The sequence below is a fragment of the Homalodisca vitripennis genome, chromosome 3 (assembly GCF_021130785.1).
Source record: "Homalodisca vitripennis isolate AUS2020 chromosome 3, UT_GWSS_2.1, whole genome shotgun sequence".
NCBI classification, from domain to species: Eukaryota; Metazoa; Arthropoda; class Insecta; order Hemiptera; family Cicadellidae; genus Homalodisca; species Homalodisca vitripennis.
In genome coordinates, this window is record NC_060209.1 from 140,724,499 (window position 1) to 140,748,390 (window position 23,892).

Sequence of the window (23,892 nt, forward strand, 5' to 3'; positions counted from 1 at the left end):
AAATTATTGAAATACTGTAATTGTAAAACACATTTTTTTAATATCGTCCTTTTGTTCACGTTCAGTATTATTTGTATTTGTGTAAGCAGCAAACGTTTACCGATAAGGAATGTCTCTATTAAAAAAAGTATGAATATAATGTATTGGATTTTGTCTTAAACTTGGAGAAAACGCAAAAATTACAATATCCAAAACATGGAACACAGTAAGGTGCACGGCACCACAAGATCGAACTTGTTAATACAGTTAATATGACTTGAGAATCTTTTCGGTTGCATTAAAAGCGCATTTAGGCCTATCGAAAGACCAGAAGAAATTCATAGAGATTTATTTCTCTTTATGAATATCAGAATTTGTACTTTAATGTTACCAAAGAATCGTACATCCTAATTTGCAGTCCTGTACAAGTGTATTTATATATTCAAGTACATAACAAAATGACTTTGTGTGAAACACTAGTGCTTGATACACTTACTACATAATGGCAGTTACGGGTCAATTTAAGTACATTTAAAAAATCATGTATAGTTGATTGAGACCATCTCACTTAACTATTAGGATAAAAAAACAGATATCTGCATGACACAATCTGAGAATCGCTGGTTTTGTCACGTTAGGGATCTAATATCATAAACTGCACTCAGGAAAAAGCCATTACCTTTTTATAATATATGTAATGAAGCACCTAGTTATAATATTGATTGATAAAAGTATGAATACCAATAAATAATAATAATAATAATAATAATACTTTCCATCGAGTAAAAAAAACTATTGATAATTTTGTTTAGAGGTCCATTTTGGTTAAAATTTTAAGTTTAATTTAGTTTAACTATTTTAGTTTAAATATGGTTTAGGTATACTTTAATTAGAGTAAAGATCACAAATTGACCTCTTCTTTTTTGATGTTATAACAATACAAATATAACAAGTTATATTTATTTGCCTAAGGTTTAAAGTTAAAGGCTCCATTAAAATGTATTCACTAAACTGTTTGAGCACTTCTGTCCCCCGGACAGATGACACCTTGCCACGAATGCGGCGGTCACTGCCGCCATTAAACCAGACTTTGGCCTAAATCTGTTTTTCATTACTGCGGTACCGCTACCTCACTTCCGCATCACCACCTCTCTGTTCTTTTGCAACTCAACTCAGCCTCTCAACCAGGTAACTGTGAATCTAAACCCTCTTCACTCCAGTCCCCCAATGCAGCTAAAGCCGATAGTATAGGTCTGTACAGTTTCACCAGAGAGTAATGTATTGATCCTTTACAGTAAGTATTTGATAGATGACCTCCGATTAAATTACTAGCTGAATTAAATTAAGTAGTTAAGTTTTAATGGAGTTACCTATCGTATTTAAACATAGCCACTCAGGCTCAGGTCTATAAAACCACTTTTTTGTCGTAATTATAAATCTACCCTTATATATAATAGTAAAAAGTTAAAGCTTCTAATAAATCTTGTAAACTTCAGTTGTACTCCTCTGCTTGTAAATAAACTTGTCTGTAATAAGTATTTACCTACTAAAATTATATAAATTTTAAAATATTGCATATGGTCAAAAACCTTTGTGAATGTAGGGTGCGAGGGAGAGTTGTTTAGGTAGGCCTACTAGACGTTATCTGATATTTTGGAAATTTTAAATTACTTTTTACAGAAAAAGTGTTTTTTTTTGTGTGTGTAATTAATTGCGTTATAATTTTATTTGATTGGTTTCATGATGTGGCTTCATATTGGAACATATTAAGGTTCCTGAGAAATCGGAAAAACAATCATAAAATCTTGAAATGCTTGAAGAACATCTTCTTAACTCTATTTCATTTCGATCATGTTTACATTTACTGGTTGCAACAAAACTGTATACACAAACTTAAGGATATTGTTCCATGGACCACGAGGGGCTAAATACTAAATTCAGCCAGTAGTCTATCTCGTTTTGTTTACTGTGTGTTTGTGCTATTTTAAATTTTAGAAACCGGTAAAGACATGTAATTAGAATTCTGTTTAATTTTTTTTGTCTCAAATCAAGTGAATAATTATTATTTTATCACATATCAAGATGGCAGACAGTTAAATGATTTCAACCTTAAGAACGTAAAAATTAAAACTATTCTGACATTTTAAAAAATTAATAAAAGTTGCTATACATAATCACAAACATTTTGATACCTGCATCATAAAGATTGGTTAGTCATTAATGTAGGTATAAGGTATTATCGGTTTTAATGCACACATGGTTAATTATGCCGTAAACACTTTTACAAACAATGAAACTTTAGTGTAGACAGGTTTGTTGCACCCTGTATATACTAGTAGAAAGTGTGTGTAAGTTATCTGTCCTACAAGTGAAATGTTAGCTAGAAACCTTTCTATAGGTGTACAGGGCATGATTAATCCAGGATGATACTGATAAGTGTAAAACTGAGAAGTAGAGGAAAAGAAGCTAAGCACTCTTACACTGTGCACAAGTATCGGATTTGTGGAAATTCTCTTGTAAGTTATCGGACAACATACTGAACCACAGAGTAAATGGCTGTTACAGGAATCAGACCTGTTACGTGTTGTACTGTTGCCAACTATCAGGCTTCTGGAAGGTCTCCTTTCGGCTATTAGCAAACCTACAGTACTCTCAGAAGCTGCTAAACCTTGGCGTAGCAATGGTATAGCTTTTATTAGCGAACTTAGTAGCTAACTGTTTACTGTGCAGGGTCGCGGTTAGTGTTGTAGTTACGTGTTTGGACCAGCCGTCGATAATGTGTTGTTGGCTGCGAATTTAACAACAAATATTAGTATTGTATTGTTTATGAGTGTTAATATTACTGAACTTGAGGTTCCAGAAGCGAACACTAAGTGTGAAACTTTCGTAGTTTTTTTAAGTAAAGTATACAATATTTGTAGTATGTTTTTAAAGTAATAATACCTTGCTTTCTTTTTATTCTGCATTAAATGAATCCAATATTATGTTTATTAAAAATGTGCAATTAAAGGGATTAATAGGTTCATATTATTATGTTAGAGATAATTAGGCTGGTTATCATTTGTAAATGATAATTGCCTATGCGTATTCCTGAATTAATAATTAACCAAAGCTTGTTGAATTATCAAGTTGAATAAATTAGCAATGTTACTGATTTCGTATCGCTAAACAAATTGCAAATGTCATGAAAAATATTGTTTTCTACTCAATTCTGCTATCGTCAAATTAGTAACTTATTTATTTTGAGAATACATTAGTTCAGGTTAAATGCAAAAGATGTCCGATTTCAAATGCCCATGTGAGCAATAGCATCGTGTCATATTGCCTTAAATTGTACTGTACCGTATTGAAGTTGTATTTCTTGTCTATTGCATAAGTGTTTCATGTAGTTAACAGTGCGAGAAATAAATGACTTCATATTTTCTCATTGATAAAGCGTTGATAAACGTTTCTGCCACACAAATCCAGAAAGGTTGATTGGTTGTGTACGTAGCCATTGTAAACTGGCTTCGGTTTATTCAGTGAATCCCGCGTTAATGAAGCCGCCCAGCCTCGAACCTTCGCGGTCCATAGTAACTTCGTTAATGGTAAAAATACAGTTGTAATCCTTGCTGTGTACAATGTAAAATAAAACTGTTTAGGAGTTTTCAGTTTGTGTCATGACAAATGTTCCTATATTTCCATCCGAAAGTGATTTATGTGTATTGTGATTGTGTGTGTATTAACAAACATATCGTGTTAAAAAAGATTCTGTGTCTGTGATCTACAACTCGTTATTGAGCCTTGGAAACAATACCAGCATAGAAAATACAGACAGTATCAATTAGTATATACACACATGCGCATTAATAATCGATGTAGTGTTACAGTACCCTACATCACCAAGCTGCTAATGAAGGAACTCATCGCTAGACTGGTGTTCTTGTGCATCCATTCTGTCAAGAGTTCGATTCCTATACTGATTAGCTTTATAGACTATGATGATGCCAACTAAATCAGGTTCAGTATAAATGTACTGAGCTGAGACATACAGTTCATCAGTAGCGCTAGAGCAAACCATGATTCCTATACTGATTAGTGTTACAGACTATGATGATGCGAACTAAATCAGGTTTAGTATAAATGTATTACGCTGAGACATACAGTTCATCAGTAGCGCTAGAGCAAACCATGATTCCTATACTGATTAGTGTTACAGACTATGATGATGCCAACTAAATCAGGTTTTAGTATAAATGTATTACGCTGAGACATACAGTTCATCAGTAGCGCTAGAGCAAACCATGATTCCTATACTGATTAGTGTTACAGACTAGGATGATGCCAACTAAATCAGGTTTAGTATAAATGTACTACGCTGAGACATACAGTTCATCAGTAGCGCTAGAGCAAACCATGATTCCTATACTGATTAGTGTTACAGACTAGGATGATGCCAACTAAATCAGGTTCAGTATAAATGTACTGCGCTGAGACATACAGTACATCAGTAGCGCTAGAGCAAACCATGATTCCTATACTGATTAGTGTTACAGACTAGGATGATGCCAACTAAATCAGGTTCAGTATAAATGTACTGCGCTGAGACATACAGTTCATCAGTAGCGCTAGAGCAAACCATGATTCCTATACTGATTAGTGTTACAGACTAGGATGATGCCAACTAAATCAGGTTCAGTATAAATGTACTGCGCTGAGACATACAGTACATCAGTAGCGCTAGAGCAAACCATGATTCCTATACTGATTAGTGTTACAGACTAGGATGATGCCAACTAAATCAGGTTCAGTATAAATGTACTGCGCTGAGACATACAGTACATCAGTAGCGCTACAGCAAACCATGATTCCTATACTGATTAGTGTTACAGACTAGGATGATGCCAACTAAATCAGGTTCAGTATAAATGTACTGCGCTGAGACATACAGTACATCAGTAGCGCTACAGCAAACCATGATTCCTATACTGATTAGCTTTACAGACTAGGATGATGCCAACTAAATCAGGTTCAGTATAAATGTACTGCGCTGAGACATACAGTACATCAGTAGCGCTACAGCAAACCATGATTCCTATACTGATTAGCTTTACAGACTAGGATGATGCCAACTAAATCAGGTTCAGTATAAATGTACTGCGCTGAGACATACAGTACATCAGTAGCGCTACAGCAAACCATGATTCCTATACTGATTAGTGTTACAGACTAGGATGATGCCAACTAAATCAGGTTCAGTATAAATGTACTGCGCTGAGACATACAGTACATCAGTAGCGCTACAGCAAACCATGATTCCTATACTGATTAGTGTTACAGACTAGGATGATGCCAACTAAATCAGGTTCAGTATAAATGTACTGAGCTGAGACATACAGTTCATCAGTAGCGCTAGAGCAAACCATGAGGGATAACTTTGTTTTAGAGAATTAAACTCTCTAAAGAGAACATTAGGTTGGTATTACGGGACCTATCAGGTGATAGATATCACCGTATAGCACTTTGAAAAGGAAATATTTCATAAAAGTGATTAAACATATCGGCAAAGTCTGTTTGGTTAAATTCAAGTTATTGGTTTACTTATTGGATCCTTAAGTGTGTGTGTGTTCTATAATCACTTACATTTTATCCTTATTTTAAACAATTGGTTGTGGTTTGTTTTTTGTAATAATTTATGAGTGTTTTACGCAGTGTTATTGGACCCTTTTGAGTAGGCCTAATATTAAGCATATCAATGTAGTGTATCAAAATTTATTTAAAAAAGTAAAGAAAGATGGATAAATAATATAACTACGACACACAAATGTGTAAATACAACATTGTTTGAGTAATTCTGTGTATCGTGATTGTAGTGTGAAGTAATCTGTTGAAATTACACACTCGTGTTCTAGTACAGCAATCGTACAGCAATGTAGACTTCAAGGGTACGCGTTGGAGTCTGGCCAGGCTACTGCTTGTGAGTCATGGCGTTATTTGTCGCCAATTATTGAGCACCCCGATTTAATTGGTGAGTCGTGGCCAAACTCGATGTGAACATGAGTGTTATTCATTCTAGGGATCTACTGCAAATTTATTGCTAATAGATTTAGTTTCAAACGATTTGTACTCCAGATGTGACGTAAGAAGGATGGTGGGCGGCTCGATCCCAGTCTCGGTTAACGCCTTCCTTAAGGAACGTTTAAACGTTTCCTTCACGTTAAACATCAGTTTCTGGTCAGGTATTTTTCGATTACACTGCCATTGTTTCGTGCCGCCTACAGAATAATGTGTTAACCGTCTTTTCGTTATAGTGCTTTGTCGAATGTTTATTAATGGAAGAGAATTTAGTGTTTACAGTGAACTAAACATACTTTTCTGAGTATTTAAGTTTACTGATAGAATCTTGTAAGTCTGATGAATACAATACAGCGAAGAAACAAAATTAAATACACGATCAGGAAAGCAGTTTATATTTCCTAACTGAAACGATGTAATAAGAAACACTGTACATTTGTCTTGGAACACATCCAAACAAACAATATTCCAATATTCGTCTTCCGACAAAACAATGTTCAATCAGAACACATTTTGCGTTCTCTCCAATATCGTCAGAGAGAGCTGACTGGAGCGTAAGTTGTTTTCGGCCGGTATTTGCCGATAATGGAACACACAGAATTGGTAGAATATAGGTTTTATATCAGTCTTTATGACTAAATAATTTTAAGTTTTTCAGTAACTTTTAACAAGTACAATTAAGTAATAAGCACGTTCAATAAAGTCCATTTATGCTTTAAATGTTTTCGGGCGAATTAATACTGAGCTAGTTTGAGTGGTTAAATCTGATAAAGTGAGAAACGCTCGTCTGTGTCTACTTCTATACATTTAATTGTGTTTTATATAAAGAATTTATATTGCTTATACCAATTGTACAAGGACAAAATATACCCATTTCGTCTTATATGGTAAAGGTTTCGGGACGACTAATGTTGATGAGTACCAAGTTTAGGCGAGTGTCGTGGTAGCAAACTATGAAGAACTATCGCTATTGTGGTCTTGAGCTTACACAACATGCTGCTGTCGATTCACTTCCTAATTAGGACCATCTTTACCCTTCATTGCTTTCGTCTTTAATCCTCAGATAGTCCACTATATCCAAAACATGAATGTTTATGAATTGCTATAAGAAAATACAATACATCGCTATTTATGTATCTGTCACTAAATCAGCAGAAGGAATAGGGCTGAACAAATTAAAGGTTTTTTTGGTAACGTAAGAGCTTGAAGTTTGTCAGACATTATTCATTCAGGACTAGGAATATGATAGAACGCTACATTTATTAAGCATACGTGAATTGAAACAATTTCTCAGGGATAGTTAATTTTATAATTACGTACAACTAAAAATCTCCAAATGAATTTTAGTTCCTATTTCGCATTTTTGTATTATTTGGCATGGTTCTTAATTCATAGCACTCTCCAAAATTGATTAAGACACCGAAGTGGTGCCATAAGCCATTATTATAATTTTGAATATGAAAACCACCCCACAATAGATTATGAAAGGCTTTTTAATAGGCAGTCAAAAAACAAGTAGGGCACAACGGTGAAATGAGGGAAGGGGTGGTTTGATTGAGGGTTAGAGCGAGCAAGGGTTGGCCAGTGAATGAGCCACGCTTCACGTATAAGCCGTGAATGATCCAAATTATTTTGTGTTGTGTTCCCAGCAAACAAGTGACCCTCCCCTCCCCTCACCATTCCTTACGTGTTTTCACTCCATTGTTACGCAAAGAGGAGGGGGGGGGGTGCAGGAGTCTGTCCTGCCATTCCTACAGATACGGCACTGGTCGGTGGCGGTGAACTGCTTTATGTCTCAATTCAATAGTGCTATGTAATGCGACCAGATATGACCTCGACATCGTTTTGCTTCTATTGAAATTTGCAGAGTAAATAAGCGGCGCTTTTACACTTCCGCACTCCTGAAACTTTTCTTCTCAGACATTAGAAACTCATTAAACAAATGGTCGGGACTTTTAAAGTTTGAATTCAGTGTCATTAGTGGTTTGAGTGATAACGTGTGGTGACGCTTTTGCATATTAAATCGACTGTCAATTTTAATACGCATAACAACATTATTGTATTATTTGACCTGTATAATAATTAGATTATTTAAAATTACGCCTGCCCAGTTTAATTCGTTTTTGAATAGTTTCGTTTTAAATATGACTGCCCTATTCTTTATGGGCGATGACAAGTTAGGCCTTCCCTCAGATTTAAATTCTTTTTTTTTCTACCCGAAACAACACGTGGTTATTCAGTGAATGTGTAGAATTATAGTATCATATAGTCCCGCTATTAGTATACTCAAATGTATTTTCTACCTGTATATTTTTTACCGACAATTAATGTCAAACAAAGTTATTACTTAATGACAATGTTTTCTTTGGCCTATCCATTCATTAGCTGAAGTAGGCGTGGATAAGATAACAACATCCTCGTCCTATTTAATGTATTACTGTTAATCAGTGTGTGTACGTCATGAAGGGTACATTTACTCGTCCCGAATTGGATTTCATATCTACGAAAATGTGATTTTTAAGAAATCGTTTGCGTTTGAAATCTGCACAAAATTTGATTTAGCCATTTATTACGTTGTGTGATATACGACCGGGACTTGAGCGTGATGAATCTGTGGTGCTCCACACTCCACGCCAGCAGAGGAGGGTAGCTGAGTGGCACCTGTATTCAAATGACCGGCGACGCTGCGCCCCTACACGGTGTCACGGATACTATTGTGTTGTGCTGTGCTATTCTGCCCGCCAGTCGCCACCCTACCGCGCTACCCCGCCACACCGCCTTTGGCCGCGCGTACCACGTGAATAGCATGATCGCATTTATTTACACCGTACGGTGAGTTTATAAAGTGTTTATTCAGATTTGGACCACCAACATAGTTCGTAGTGTTAGTATTTATTCTGCCTGTGAGTACCGTGCAGTGCTTACATTTTCAGATTTTAAATCCTGTTTCTTGAACCAAATTTTAACTTTTTTTTCTTAAGTAACATTATTTTTTAGATGTAAAAATTTAAAGCATAATTATTTTAATTTTCTAGATACCACAGACTTTATCTGAAATTATGTATAACACATACAGTATTATATAAGTATTGAATGTTTTACTACAGAAAATATAATATTAATTTCTTAAACCAAATTCAAATAAGTTTTTCATACGCAATAAAATATTAGAACGATTTTTAACAGATTTTCATCAGAATTGTGGCTTTTTTATTGGCTAAATTACCTGGCGAGTTTCCTAATTTGTGGGTATAAAAGACAATATTGGAAGAATTTAATTAAAATGTAAAGCAGTAATTAATATTACTAAGTACGTGTAGTATCTAACAATAGATATTTTTAAAATAATAAAATAATTATTACAAGTTTGGAAAATAAAAATAGCTACGTATTTATTTTGGAGTTGTATTTTGAAACTATCCGTACGTTATAATTACATCAGCCATAACATTACTATTATTGTTTAGAGCGCTTTTGTATGCGAGAAAATGTCTATTGACATTATTTAGTTAGAAGAAATGTTTCGTTTCCTGTCATGCAGATGAGGTACGACAGAGGAACACGAGAAGTGAGGAACTGTGAAATGGTTCGTTCAATCATGTAATCTCCTCCGTGTGGGAAAGAGTTCTGTGCAGTGCGAGGGATCAGCTGTGAATGTGATTTAATCCCGCGGCTGTCATTGAGTCCCCTCCCCCACACACCCACCCACACGACAGCTGTTAGTACCTAGTTCCTCCTTTCTTTTCTCATGCTAATGTTACTATACAAAGTTACAAACTTTCGTTTATCCTTTGATCTTGCTTTTTGTCTGAAACACGAGGCTCTATATCCGGTATCGGCATTGGCTAATTTCGGTGTGTACAGGCCGTATGTAGTGTTTACATAGACGCGAATACAGTTTCCGGTACCTCCAAGTTAGATCTCTTTGACAATACGTTCTTAGATTCAGTAAACGGATTGTATTTAATATAATTTGGAAGAAAGTCTTCGAAGCTCATTAACTTATTTTTTTTTACTAGTCTCCAAATATTAAAATAGAATTTTTAAAGTATTTCATTTTACATTTTAAGACACGTCTTTAGTGTATACTCTAGTGTTTTGAAAATAAATTTTGCGGTTATTTAAGATATCCACAAGAAAGCGTGATGTTTTGAAGTGATTGTAATAGTTGTTAGGTGTTAAACTTGGCGTTTTTGACAGAAATCAAACATATTTCAATTTTAACTCATTTACGCAGTAGGGATTCAAGGATTTTGGGTAATTTTTCGTTTTGATGTTGTTATAGGAACATGTTGAATATTCAGTAGTGTTCTGTTGGGCGGTTTACGAATAAGTGTGAAATAAACTATTATTACCTCATATATGATGTTGTGACATTAATATGACTTTCAACGCATCTTCTAACACAATTTTTTTCGATCTTGGATAAAGTAGGTTGAATGTAAATTTAGTTTATTCAAATGGGCAACACTTATGCACAGAAGAAATCAATACTGAGGGAAACGGCCACCTACAGCGAGCCAGCCGTCAACCCCTGTCAGCCAGGCGTCACTTTGGTCAGTAAAGGTGGACAGTCCTATGAGTTATTGGTGACTGACAGAACGGTAGACCCTGTACCCGTATCGTACCAGACGTAGACAGTTGGACGCGTCACATTGTACAGACTAGAGACGTGGCTACATAGTTGTGTGATATTCTTATAGTGGCAGTCATTACTGTCAGTTCTGTACTATGATGGGTGAAAATGCATGTGCTGATTGTTTATGTAAGTTTTTATACTGATCGCAGCTTGTCCGTTATCATGAGCAGTAGCTGGTTTGTGTATTTAAATTTATTTTACTTTTGATAATTTCTCGTAGCTTAATACCCCATTAAATTTGTTCGTGCTCCGTCAATTTTTTTCAATGCAGTATAGCAAATTATTAATTGCTTTACATTTGTTGAGTACTTTTAAGTAAAAGTCGTCTTTTGTTACGATAAATCTTTTATCTTGTACGAAGTAATTTATACGAGTTGAATATCATGGTATTCACAGCGTTGTAAGTATTATTGGTTATAATTAATTGTGCTATTAACCGACATCGAAGACATAATTGTCACCCACTTATGTGTGCGGTGGATGACGAGGGGTTGGGGGCGGGGGTGGCAGGGGAGCGGTGAGATTAGTTGTCAAGCTGACCAAGATAGACCGACGCTGATTGGTCGGGTAATCAGTACTACTGTACCTTCGTGGTGTAATCTATTTGTCTTCACATCAGTATTTTGATGTTTATCTATAGCTTTCGATGTAAAATAAAGGCCCACGATTTTAACGGTTATATGGGAAATTATTATGATACCAAATTTACAATTACGGTTTCTTGTGAAGATATTCAACAAATTTGAATCTACCTGCTTTAATGTTTTACTGTATCAAAATTATCAGACATTACCAAAACAGTTTTAGTTACTTCGTAATAATGGCACATAAGGAGCTGTTTATATACTGGTGGCTCATTAAAAATAAAATAGCTTCATTTATAATCTTAACAATATACAACATGTAGGAATCGATTTTTCTGTTTGTTGATGCTGGAGGACCCTCTGTCCAAATATTTATCGACTCTTGAACATATCTAACTATAACTAAAGAAATAACTCTATTGTTACAAACATGTTAAAACATTTTTTTTAAAACATCCTCTAAACTGTCATAACAAAACAATTAATTGTACTATATTCTTTGTTTTGTGATAGTTATAATGTGTAAACATAAGTTATAGTACATAAATAAAAAAATACATAAGTAAACAAATGTTTAAAAGAGGTCAGTTTATCTATATATATAAAAGAAAGTCGTGTTAGTTACACTATTTATAACTCAAGAACGGCTGAACCGATTTGGCTGAAAATTGGTAGGGAGGTAGCTAAGGACTGGGAAAAGGACATAGGGTACTTTTTATCCCGTTCCCGATTCAGGATTCCGCCCCACTGGTCTCTAAAAGTTACGGAAATACCCGTAAGAAATGCATTGCAGCAAACATATGTTATTAAGTGAAAGAGCCTGTTCAAATTTAATCAGCTGTTCTTTGTAAACATATATAATGCGACAAACAAATATGTTTATATAATTTAATTACGATTTTAAATTTCTTTACATTTATAGTTTGAAAGCATAAAGTAAGCTTAAGAGAATCAGCAAATTTTGTTTCAATAAAATAAAAACCATACGCAATTTCGTTTAACATCTGGAGCTCATAATCATTAGACTGTAATAATATGTACCTAATATATGCCTATTTTCATTTCAAAATTACATTGAGCGCCATCATTTATTACATCGTATGTGTGCAAATGAATTCGACTTTTGACTCCTGTCCACGCTGGGCTAATATAGTTCAATTGTATACAAAAATCATAGAATATTAGAGAAAAATTCCAGTTATTTCACAAGTGCATATTGAGACTGTTTTAAAATTTAAATCTTAAATAGTTCATGAGCTTGGAGTATCTTTCAGTGACTATTTATCTCAGAAGGGTAATAAGGACGTTCAAAAGAAATATGCCTCCTATGTCCCAATTTTTCTGCAGGAAATCGCGTGCGAAGCCGTGGGTATCTGGTTGTAATTGGTATTTTATTGAAAATCAAGAGTTTTCGTTATAAAATACTACGAATGTATTGACGAACTAGCTATTACCCGCGGCTAATCGCGCATAATTGCTTTTACTAAGTAATATAAGGACTTTTCTAAAGATTGTGTGCGAAGCCGCGGGTAACAGCTAGTTATTAATAAAAAAACATTGTTAAATGTTTATCTTGTGAATGTTAGTCTTCTTAATATGGGAAGATAAGGGGCAGCCTTATGGATGTACTTTGCAAACACTTAAAAATTATGTGTGACGATGATAAAGTTATTAAAGGATAATCTTAAACTTATTCTGATAGGTAATAAAGATAAAAGGTTTAGATTATATTTAGTTTACTTTCTTTGTGGAGGGGAAATATAACTTTAACCTTGTATGCTTATGCTACAAAGATTTAGCATATAGTAATGATTATTATAAACGAATGTTTCGTTAGCCGTGGGTAGCTGTCAATCCTACCTTTAATTTTGCTCTCATGCGTGAACCATTTAGAGTTTAGGACTACGATCTAACCTTAAACTGTTTTAATTTGGGAAAGTATAGTATTTACTATACACAATATTGGGTACAGAATATACTACGGAGTAGTCATGTACATAGTTATATGCGTTTAAGATTATTCCTTAAGCCCTTAAGGATTCTTTGTACCACTCCGTGTAGGTTATCTGAAGTTTTTATTGGTGATTCGGTATAAAGTGTAAAGGCATCACGCCGAGAGAAATATAACATTTTTCGAAATCTAACGAAATATAATGTTTTTGATGTATCTCTTCGCCATAGGCATAGATATCCATGTAGGTATCCACAGACACGATTGATCTAGGGTGAGGGATGTCTGTGCCTTGTTGGGCGATGAGGGTGGGTACCCTTAGTTTGGCGGGCAAATGAGCCCATCGCTCACGGTGTCAAGGGTGGGCGGGAGCGGCGCCGGATACTTAGTGTGATTGCTAGGCATCGGTCGACAAGGATTCCAGACCCAGACCTGGCCGACCTTCACCACTACTGCGTTAAGTGGTGCATGTCTGTGACTGCTCTTGCATTCTTCTTCAAATAAAGTAGCTGGATTAAATTGTTGCTTACATTTTATTTTGACTTGGAACACCTGATGTAACGTACCAGAATGAAATAGTCTTTACGTAATGAAGGAAACAGGATTTTTCCGGACATTTGCCATCGTTCAGTGACACAAGAAAACAAACAGTAACACTACGTTTCGAGATCTGCAATCTGATCTCTTCTTCAGGTAAAGAACTAACCTAATACATAATTACCAAACTAAGTTAAAATAAACAAATCTTACATCGTCACAATCCTTCCATCGTCAAAAATAACCTTTAAACTTTACGTAATGGTATAGTATTTGTAACATCCTGAAACTGAAAACAATATTGAGGTCGATACGTTCTGAGTAACATTGACAATGCTCTAGGGGTATCGCCAATTAAATTTTATTCGGCTTTGAACACCTGATGTAACGTACCAGAATGAAACGTTAGTCTTTACGTAATGGTATAGTAATTATAACATCCTGAAACTGAAAACAATATTGAGGTCGATACGTTCTGAGTAACATTGACAATGCTCTAGGGGTATCGCCAATTAAATTTTATTCGGCTTTGAACACCTGATGTAACGTACCAGAATGAACGTTAGTCTTTACGTAATGGTATAGTAATTATAACATCCTGAAACTGAAAACAATATTGAGGTCGATACGTTCTGAGTAACATTGACAATGCTCTAGGGGTATCGCCAATTAAATTTTATTCGGCTTTGAACACCTGATGTAACGTACCAGAATGGAACGTTAGTCTTTACGTAATGGTATAGTAATTGTAACATCCTGAAACTGAAAACAATATTGAGGTCGATACGTTCTGAGTAACATTGACAATGCTCTAGGGGTATCGCCAATTAAATTTTATTCGGCTTTGAAAATATTGGTATGGACCATAATTATGCTATGGAGCCGCAGCGGTGAACTAACAAGAGTTGTTAGCTTTTCATTATTACGTAAGTCTGATTATACACTAGCAGCGTTTGGCACTTCCTCTACTACCTAGTCTTTCTCAGTTTAGCTTGGAAAAGTTAAGCCGAGAAGGTTGAAAGAATTGGATCGAATTTTAGTTCTTTCACGACTTACGGCTTTCTGGTTTGTCGTGTTCCTGGTTTAGTGCGTGGCACATTGTAATTAATCTCCGGTAGTTTCAGCGATTTATTGATAAAATAGATTGAGAACCGAATCGCTTGGTCTGGATATATCTGTGCCTGTGACGTGGAAGAACGCAGTTCGATGGACGATTTTGAACTCAAGAAGAGGAATCTAAATCCCTTGGGATCTTTAGTTGAGATTTTGTTTAAGTATTCTGCGAGAAAGCACAAATATATTATAAGAAAGACAATATATTTCATGTTTTTGTAAGTTAGGTAGGCTACGTAAAAAATACACGTAATACAATTAAGAAGCAATTAAAACATCTGAAGAATCGCCACTGCTGACACGATATCCCAAAGTTTCAAGATACTTTTCTATTTGAAGATATAAATTCATGTATTGGTGTCACAATGTCACATGTGCTGTCTGATACAGCCGGACAGGATGAATCCTGAGATGGCGATGGTGGTGAAGCGGACCGAGGAGCGGGAAGCACTCCGGAGTGTTATCGCCCAGTGGAACGCCAACCGCCTGGATCTCTTTGAACTGTCTGAGCCATAAACTCCTGTATTACTGTCGCAATGTCACATGTGGTGTCTGATGTTACAGCCGGGCAGGATGAATCCCGAGATGGCGATGGTGGTGAAGCGGACCGAGGAGCGGGAAGCACTCCGGAGTGTTATCGCCCAGTGGAACGCCAACCGCCTGGATCTCTTTGAACTGTCTGAGCCCAACGACGTGAGTACAATTATTCAATACTTGTGTTAGCAGACATCACTAAGGATTTTATAACACCTTTACCGCAGCCGGTCCCATTAAAATTGAATTTCCTGAGTTCTCTAGAAAAATAAAAAAATAATACCCATATAGTGGAGTATTGCAGTAACATTGCTATGTAAGTGAAATTCAAAGCGAGTAACTTTTGCTGAAAATATTATTGTTATAGTCTCATTACATGAAATATCAAGTTAAAGTCAAAATGTTGTTAAATGTAACCCTTGGAATTTAAAATGATAATAAATCATTATAACGGATTTATACTATACATCCGTCAAATTATAAATAACTATTTTTAACAATGAATGCCTATCTCTACGAGATTTGTTAATGCTAGTTCTATTACACCCTTTCAGTTACATACGTGGAGGATTGTGCATTGATCGGTGTAAATTCCCTCTTGATTTGAGGCATGAAAACAATGTATGAATAATTTTGAGATCACACATTTACACAAACTAATTTAATAAATACATACATTTTCTCAGTATAAGAATAAAAAAAATGAATTCTATGAATGTGTTTGGTTTGTTTAAGTTTAAAGTTTAACGACGGTTTATGCTGATTGGTTACAAGATTGTAACGGAGGAGACCTCGAGCCATTGTTTATACTAAATTAAAATAACGAGCCAAGTTGTCTGCACAGTGTTTCCCTTGGGAACAAACTTGCAGTCGACTTCCTTCCACAAGTTAACTTAGTCACTTAAACTTGGCTTGTTTTAATGCATTTCAATATTGTTGAAGGTGATCACTGTCGTTGTGATTCCTTATAAGAGGCCGTCATTTACTTTTAGTCTACTTTAATCCAGAGACAGCAGTATTTTAACTGTTACATTTTGACAGTTGTCGTCAAATGTTGAGTTTTTTATGTAGTTCTTGTGATATGAGAACACGACAACGTAATCTAATTTCTAAACGTTAACTTGGTATTATCACTCTGCGATTAAATTACATATTCTTAAACATAAATCTTTATGTTGACTCTTATATTATGTTCGATGTTTGTCTGTATGTAAGTAGTATTAAATTTTTTAATAACTTTGTTTCTGCATATGTTTTAAAAACTGTTTCAATTAAAATTAACATATTTTGATTTAGAAAAAATATTAGAAGTACATAATGTATGAAGAGTGGTGACCGCGTAGGGAAATTTCAGCTAAACATATTAAAACATAATTAAGTTGTTGCCAGTTAGTTATGTAGAGTATTATATATATATATATATATATATATATATATATATATATATATATATATATACTGTGTTTGTAAATTTCATGTGCCACAACAATAGATATGCCATGCATTTATCTCAATTTTATTTTTAGACATGCTCCAAAACAGGAAAACCCCTTTGTAATAAAAAAAACAGTAGCATTTAAAACAATTGTTTAGTCTGAATCTGTTATAACTGTCAATTCAATTAATACATATCGTAATGACGTAACAGTTATTGTAAACCCGACAGTAAAGGAGTCGTGTGACATATCATATCACAAGAAGCCAGGTGGAGGTGGAAAGTGAAAGAACGGACGAGGAAAGTGGTGGAGTAGACATCACGTTGACCACGACTCGACTGTTGCCGCCGCTGTGATTTGGCCCACTTCGGCTCGGTTCGTCGGGCAACCACTGGAACCGGTTCTCCGTAGTAGAGCCGGTACGATTTGGCGCGCTTTTGTCGCAACTCTCCGGAATCGGTGCTAACGGATTGAGAACTGTTCCTTCCCTCTGCATTTCCGTCATCCAATTTAACGCTAAAGAAACTCTTCTTCAGTTATGAGAGTATTATATTGCTTTCTTTGAAAACGATATGCCTCGCGAAATCTATAATATGTAATCTGTAATATGTATAAGTAATATCCAATAGGTGAATAGCATTCACACTTTACAACACATATTTTGAAACTACTATGGTTATTTAACATTTTAATTTAGTTTAGTCACATACATCTGGAATACATAACTTAAAATACAACCTACTGTGATAATTAGATAGTCTACCATTCTCCACTTCTAGTTGAAGTATCTAATTTAAATAACAAACCATGTGCATTTATTTATCAGGCTGTTTAGATTTCGTATGGCTTTTACAGCTTTGAAACATTACAATCTGTAACCTCTCGTCATTTTCGGATACCTCTGATTCTGCTCCGCCACCAGTTCAACCTGCGCCTTTACTGACAACTGTGTGGTCTGCCTGACCAATGTATAAAAGATAAGGAAACTGGTTCAAAAAGTCACCTACATTAATTTATTTGAATTGTGAATGTAATGGCACAAGCTTTTAGCTCTTTCAGGTGTTGTTAATTGAGATAGGCTGGGACTTGACGCTTGACTGATCAACCTTGAATGCAGGTCGTGAGAACTGCCAACAGGTGTAGTGCGTGTGTGCGTGTGCGTGTGTCGAGTGGCCCAATCGCCAAACAAATAGCGTTCCGACAACAAGACGGAAGCATTGCCGGTCCCAATCAAGAACTAATGGAGTGTGGCGCTGTGTACCGTACCATACACATACCACAGCACCGCGCCGCGCCGCTCAAGTGGCTGTTTCCTCCTCTTGATTGTTACCAGCCTTTGTTGCACTTTTCATATAGTGGTGGCTCTTCGAGTAGGAACGTCCTACCAGTCGTCCTGAGCTCTGTGTGGGAGGTAACTGTTTATCACTAATTGACTGACTTGAAATATTGAATTGTTAAAGATTATAGAATTATCTGAAAATATATGCGTCAAGGTTTGAGTAAAAGCCAGGATAAAAAGTAACGCATTTTTTAAAATAATTAAGACGAAAGTTAATTTTAAATATTTGTACCAGTAGTAACAGGCATCAATGGGGTAGGAAAGGGGGGCGGCGGAGGCGGGCCGTACCGGGTGTCGCCTTTTTTGGGGTAACACCCACCCGGTCTCTCAACTTTAAGAACAATGTACAAACAAAAAATAATTCGCTAGCACAACAATTTCTTATTCGGGGATTCCTCCACTAGCAAGCACTAGCTCACCTCTATGTATAATTCGGGGATTCCTGCAAAAGAGCCTGACGCTGTCGTGGGGGACTCCCCGTCCCATAGTCGCGATCTTTGACGTTTCAGTTGCAACATTTCTCACTTGTTTCGTGAAGTCTGTTGTGTTTGGTTGGCGTGAATTTTTAAACATGTATTATTCTATAGTGAAAGATAATAAAAAGAAAAATATATATTATATCCATGACCTTTATCATATAAAATTTATTGTTTTTTATTTTCGATGGGGTGACACCACCAACTTCCGCACCGGGTGCCACCCAAGGTAGCCACGCCACTGACAGGCATAATAAGAAGGCCAGGATTTCTCAAGTTAAACGGTAGAGATTGAATCGTAAGACAACGATGAACAATTTCTAAAATATCTGCTACAAGATCTTTTAATTATTCATAAGGGCGTTCATGTACAGGCCCTTTTTATAAGTTAAAAGGAATCATCGCAATTCCCGTCTCAACATTGATTCTGCCCCACCTAGCAGGGTTCATAGACGAATTCTGAGATAGCTTCCTTTTGGCCCCATAAACATCGAGGCAACTTGGAAATCAGTTGATGTAGATTTTCAAATGGACTTATTTCGTACTGAATTCCAACAATCTCCTTCCTGCTTTGCCTCCATATCGCTCATTTACTATTCGAGACTAAAATTTAAACCTAAAGTTCTTCCATTCAAAAAACTGTGTAAAAGGGGTAGTGTGTTTATGATTTATAAAATTTTCATTCAAATTTATTTGAAGTAGTATACATATCGGTTTAGCTATATTATTTCAAGAGTTTGTTCGTACAGTTAATAGAACACATTCGTTGGTCATTATTAGTTTAATATTGTTACTGTATATAGAATTAGAATGTTTGTAATGTATTGTGATCGATATAAAGCATTGAATACCCGCGTATTACAAATGTCCTTCACCTGTTTTGGTATTGTCTAGTACACGTTACGATTTGGAAATATCTGAACATATTTAGGACCTTTTAAACTTACGTTAACCTACGTTTATCCCTTTCAAAAATACTAAACAGCGTTATACTGCCTGTATACGAAACGCTTATTTCCACATAACCTGTAAATTGCTTTTAATTGTAGCAGCACTTCCTACACGCTAGGCGGACCTGACCGGCTTCTACTCTCGCCTTGCTTGTTTGCACATAGGCCTACGAGTGTCGTAAATGCTCAGTCAACACACTTTAGCAATATTAGACTAGACTCAATATATCAAATCTAAACAATCATACAACTGGCAGACAGAGTTTTATTGCAATCTGTTGAAGAAAGCGGAAGATTGACGGCAATGTTCCTAGAAGGAAGGAAGTCTGGTCTCCAGACGGTCGAGCGGTCAGTAGATTGATGAGGCTGTGACATCTGACCCGCCAGAACAGAGCTGGACGGTGTGCTGGAGTGGAAGTGACGAGTGACGTAAATGGGCTGCTGGTCTGCTGAGTACTTCCGGAGTAACCAGGGGGGCACGTCCGTTTATAATTCACAAATAACGGGTTTAAACAATTGGTACTTGCATTCTGTTTCAAATAAAGAATTTTATGTTAGTATTATGTGGTTCAGAAATCTGGCGCATGGTGTGTAATTTAAACATCCTTCGTTTTCTGAAAACGAATAGTTTGCCTTTAAACTTAAAGATAATTATGCAAAAGATTTTACTGCAGACCTTTAAATTAAGCCAGTAATGTAAGGTAGATATACTGTAGACTTTTGAATTATTCCAGGGATGTAAGGTAGATATACTGCAGACTACTAAATTATGCCAGGTATGTAAGGTAGATATACTGCAGACTATTAACTTATGCCATAGATGTAAGGTAGATACTGGTGATATACTGCTGACCTTTAAATTATATTAGAGATTCAAGGTAGATCTACTGTAGACATTAAGAATATGAGGACTATGTGAGAGTCTCTAGTCTAAAACTATCACACTTCAAAAATAGAATTTCCATGCTTTGTGCTTTGACAAGTTAAAACTATTCAGGATCTTACAGGACGTGGGGTTTCAGCTAGTGTGTTGGTGTGTGTGTGGCAGGGGTGGGTGGTGGTGGGAACATGAATGAACCGACCGGCCGGAAGTTATCGGCTCGACTAGCGGAAGTACAGGTAACAGTAAACACGCCGCGTGTGAACCCGGCTCTATCATATGCTAATGTGTGGCCCGACACTGTACTGTGAAGCTATACGCGAACTGGGCGCCTCCTACCTCTCTGCCGCTCACTCGCTGCTTGTGTTAACTCGTATTATTACCTATAATAGCCGTATATCTCCAATGGGCCTGTTTTCTATAGTTACTTGCATAAAATAAATGACTACACTATGATTGATTAGATTAGTTGTAGAGAATTTTCAGACACGAGAATTTTCTGATTTATGCGCCATACAATTATATGTTTTATCTAAAATCAACTTAGTATTTAAAAATAATTTACTTAGGTTTGAATTGAGATTTTGTTTCTTGTCAATTTTATTAATTTATTTGATGATGTTTCATTTTTTAAATCCTTGCAATTATCATTTGCTGCTAAAACCAGTTATCTCTTCCTTGTGGATTTAGTGCTGTGATCGCAGTACTGTATCATGTTCTTCAAATATTGAATCATGCTCACAGTAGGTATGATTGCATTATACACTGGCAAATAAACCATTTAGATTATTTTAAGTTCATTCAGTTTTAGCAATACTCGTGGGAAATCCTGTGAAATAAATTATACATTTCTAAGCACATTTTCATCTTAACAAGCAATTACCTGTTTCTACATTATCCATACCTTAGAGGTGCACAATCACTTCAATAAGCTACAGTTTTTTCAACGTATTATATTATATTATGAGGATAGTTTTACATTAACTAACAGACAATAGATTGATGATTCTTTATTCCGCCTTCTTTGAAGTCCTGAAACAAGTTTGAAAACTTTGAAGAGTGTTGCAATTGAATTATTCAAGACCTGATTGATATATATTTCTACCTGCCGGTATGTGATAAAAATTTAGCTCCAGAAAATAACTTGTTCCTCAAGTTACAAAGTCACAAAGAAATGAGATAAAAAGTGTAATAAAAAATTTAGAAACAATTAAGACATACATTTTTAAAAGCTTTGAAAGCGTAAATTGTAGATATTATAAATCTTCTGGAGGCTCCTAGTTCAGTGATTGTACAGTTAGAATCGATCTGCACCAGATGAGTTATTTCTTAGTGATGAGTTATAATCTTCTGGAGGCTCCTAGTTCAGTGATTATACAGTTAGAATCGATCTGCACCAGATGAGTATCTATATATATAAAAATGAAACTGTTCGTGTGTAACAGCATCACTCACAAACGGCTGGACGGATTCGCCTAATTTTTTTTTTAATTTGTTCGTCTTGATCTGTAGAAGGTTATAGGATACTTTTTATCCCTTTCCCGATTCAGGATTCCGCCCCACTGGTTACAGAAATACCCGTAAGAAATGCATTGCAGCAAACATATGTTATTAAGTGAAAGAGTCTTTTCAAATTTTTAATCAGCTGTTCTTTGTAAACATATATAATGCGACAAAAAATATATTTATATATAAATTTCTTTACACTTATAGTTCTAAAGCATAGAGTAAGCTTAAGAGAAACGACAAATTTTGTTTAAACTGTTTCTGCAATCATAATATATAAAAATGAATGTTTGTGTGTTTGTCCTTTATAGACTCAGAAACTATTGGACCGATCACTATGAAAATTTGTATTTTTCTATGTAGAAGGTTTATACGCAATGCCCATTGATGTAACTAACCACCAGGCTGTACTGCAAGATATAAAAGTTATCAAAGCGCCTGCACATTATAAACTGCAACTACAACACAGTAGTTACGTATATTAAAATATCCAAACACTATTTGAAGGCAAATAAATATACGGGCAAAGCTTAAGAGACGCGTGCGAAGCCGCGGGAAACAGCTAGTTGTTTCATAATAACCATTTATAGTCTTCTGGAGGCTCCTAGTTCAGTGATTGTACAGTTAGAATCGATCTGCACCAGATGAGTATTGTTTCATAATAATCATTTATAGTCTTCTGGAGGCTCCTAGTTCAGTGATTGTACAGATAGAATCGATCTGCACCAGATGAGTATTGTTTCATAATAATCATTTATAGTCTTGTGGAGGCTCCTAGATCAGTGATTGTACAGTTAGAATCGATCTGCACAAGATGATTATTGTTTCTTAGTGATGAGTTTAGTTGGGAAATGAGTGTTGCAAGTATATTTCACTCCATGTAGTACCAAAATAACGCAATAACTTTATTTACTTTGTTCTAGCCAATTATAGCAAAAACATGTCAAATACGGAATCATCAATTGTGTAGATACCGCTGGAAATATACGTGTTCATAATCTTACGAATCGGAAAAACTTTACTTTGAGCAAATGAATCCTTAATTTGATACAACCACGCGTTTATTGAAGTCAGTAATTAATTTATAGTGAAACTGATGCATGTTGACGTAAAATATATCACATACTATGCAAGAGAAGTATTAGGCTTCATTTTTTTCTGAAGTATTTTGTTTTGTTTAAGCAATTAAACTATTAACAGTGACCAATTAGGTAGAGAAATCTTCGTAAGTACGGTTAGTGTTTTGCTTTCTGGTCTATGAATTATTTTATAGAAATCATGTGATAAGATTCAGGAAATTAGGTGAAACTCATTTTCCTTACAAAATATACCTCTCAAATTCCTCACGCCCACTATAGTAGGAGAGCATATTTGTCTAAATTGATCAATATCATGGTGATATTGGCTTCCGTTTCTCCAAATTTGAGGTTAAGTGGTAGTTAGGGCTTTTAATTTCATTTCAAAATTCGGTTCTCCGTCGATCTGTCCCTCCAAGTCCAAGTTGAGACTGCGGATTTCAAACATGTATCGGCCGGTATATGGGCAACCAGTCCTAGTCCATAAAGTTGGTAGCAGTGATTATAGGAAGGAGGAGAGGTGGAGGAGGGGCAGGAGTGGAGCAGGTGTAATGCAATATCAGGTGACGAGATTGGCGGAGTGGAGTGGAGAAGAGAGGAGAGCAGGACCGGTTTGTGACTCGCTTCTCTTCTCAGTCCCTCTACTCTGGTCTGGTCTGTCCTATCATCTGAGAACACCTGCACCTCTCCAGCATACACTCCGACTCCGCTAGCGTTGGTAGCGGCTCGGGAACCATGGTGGAAAGTGACGCTTTGTTTCTGTCAAGCGTAAGGCAAGGGCTAATGTAATTAGCCACCATTTTAGCATTTCACAAAATAGATACCATGGTGGTGAAGT

The 23,892-nt window shown here is 35.8% G+C and overlaps 1 protein-coding gene across 1 annotated transcript in view; it reads left to right on the plus strand.

The window, feature by feature from the left end:
• The window catches only part of LOC124357597 (afadin), a 302,603-nt gene that overhangs the window by 39,773 nt on the left and 238,938 nt on the right, over positions 1-23,892 (plus strand). Inside the window, exon 2 of the mRNA XM_046809519.1 lies at positions 15,422-15,550. Within this exon, the coding sequence (XP_046665475.1) occupies positions 15,431-15,550 (120 nt within the window). The 5' untranslated portion in view covers positions 15,422-15,430. The remainder of the gene's footprint in view (positions 1-15,421; positions 15,551-23,892) is intronic.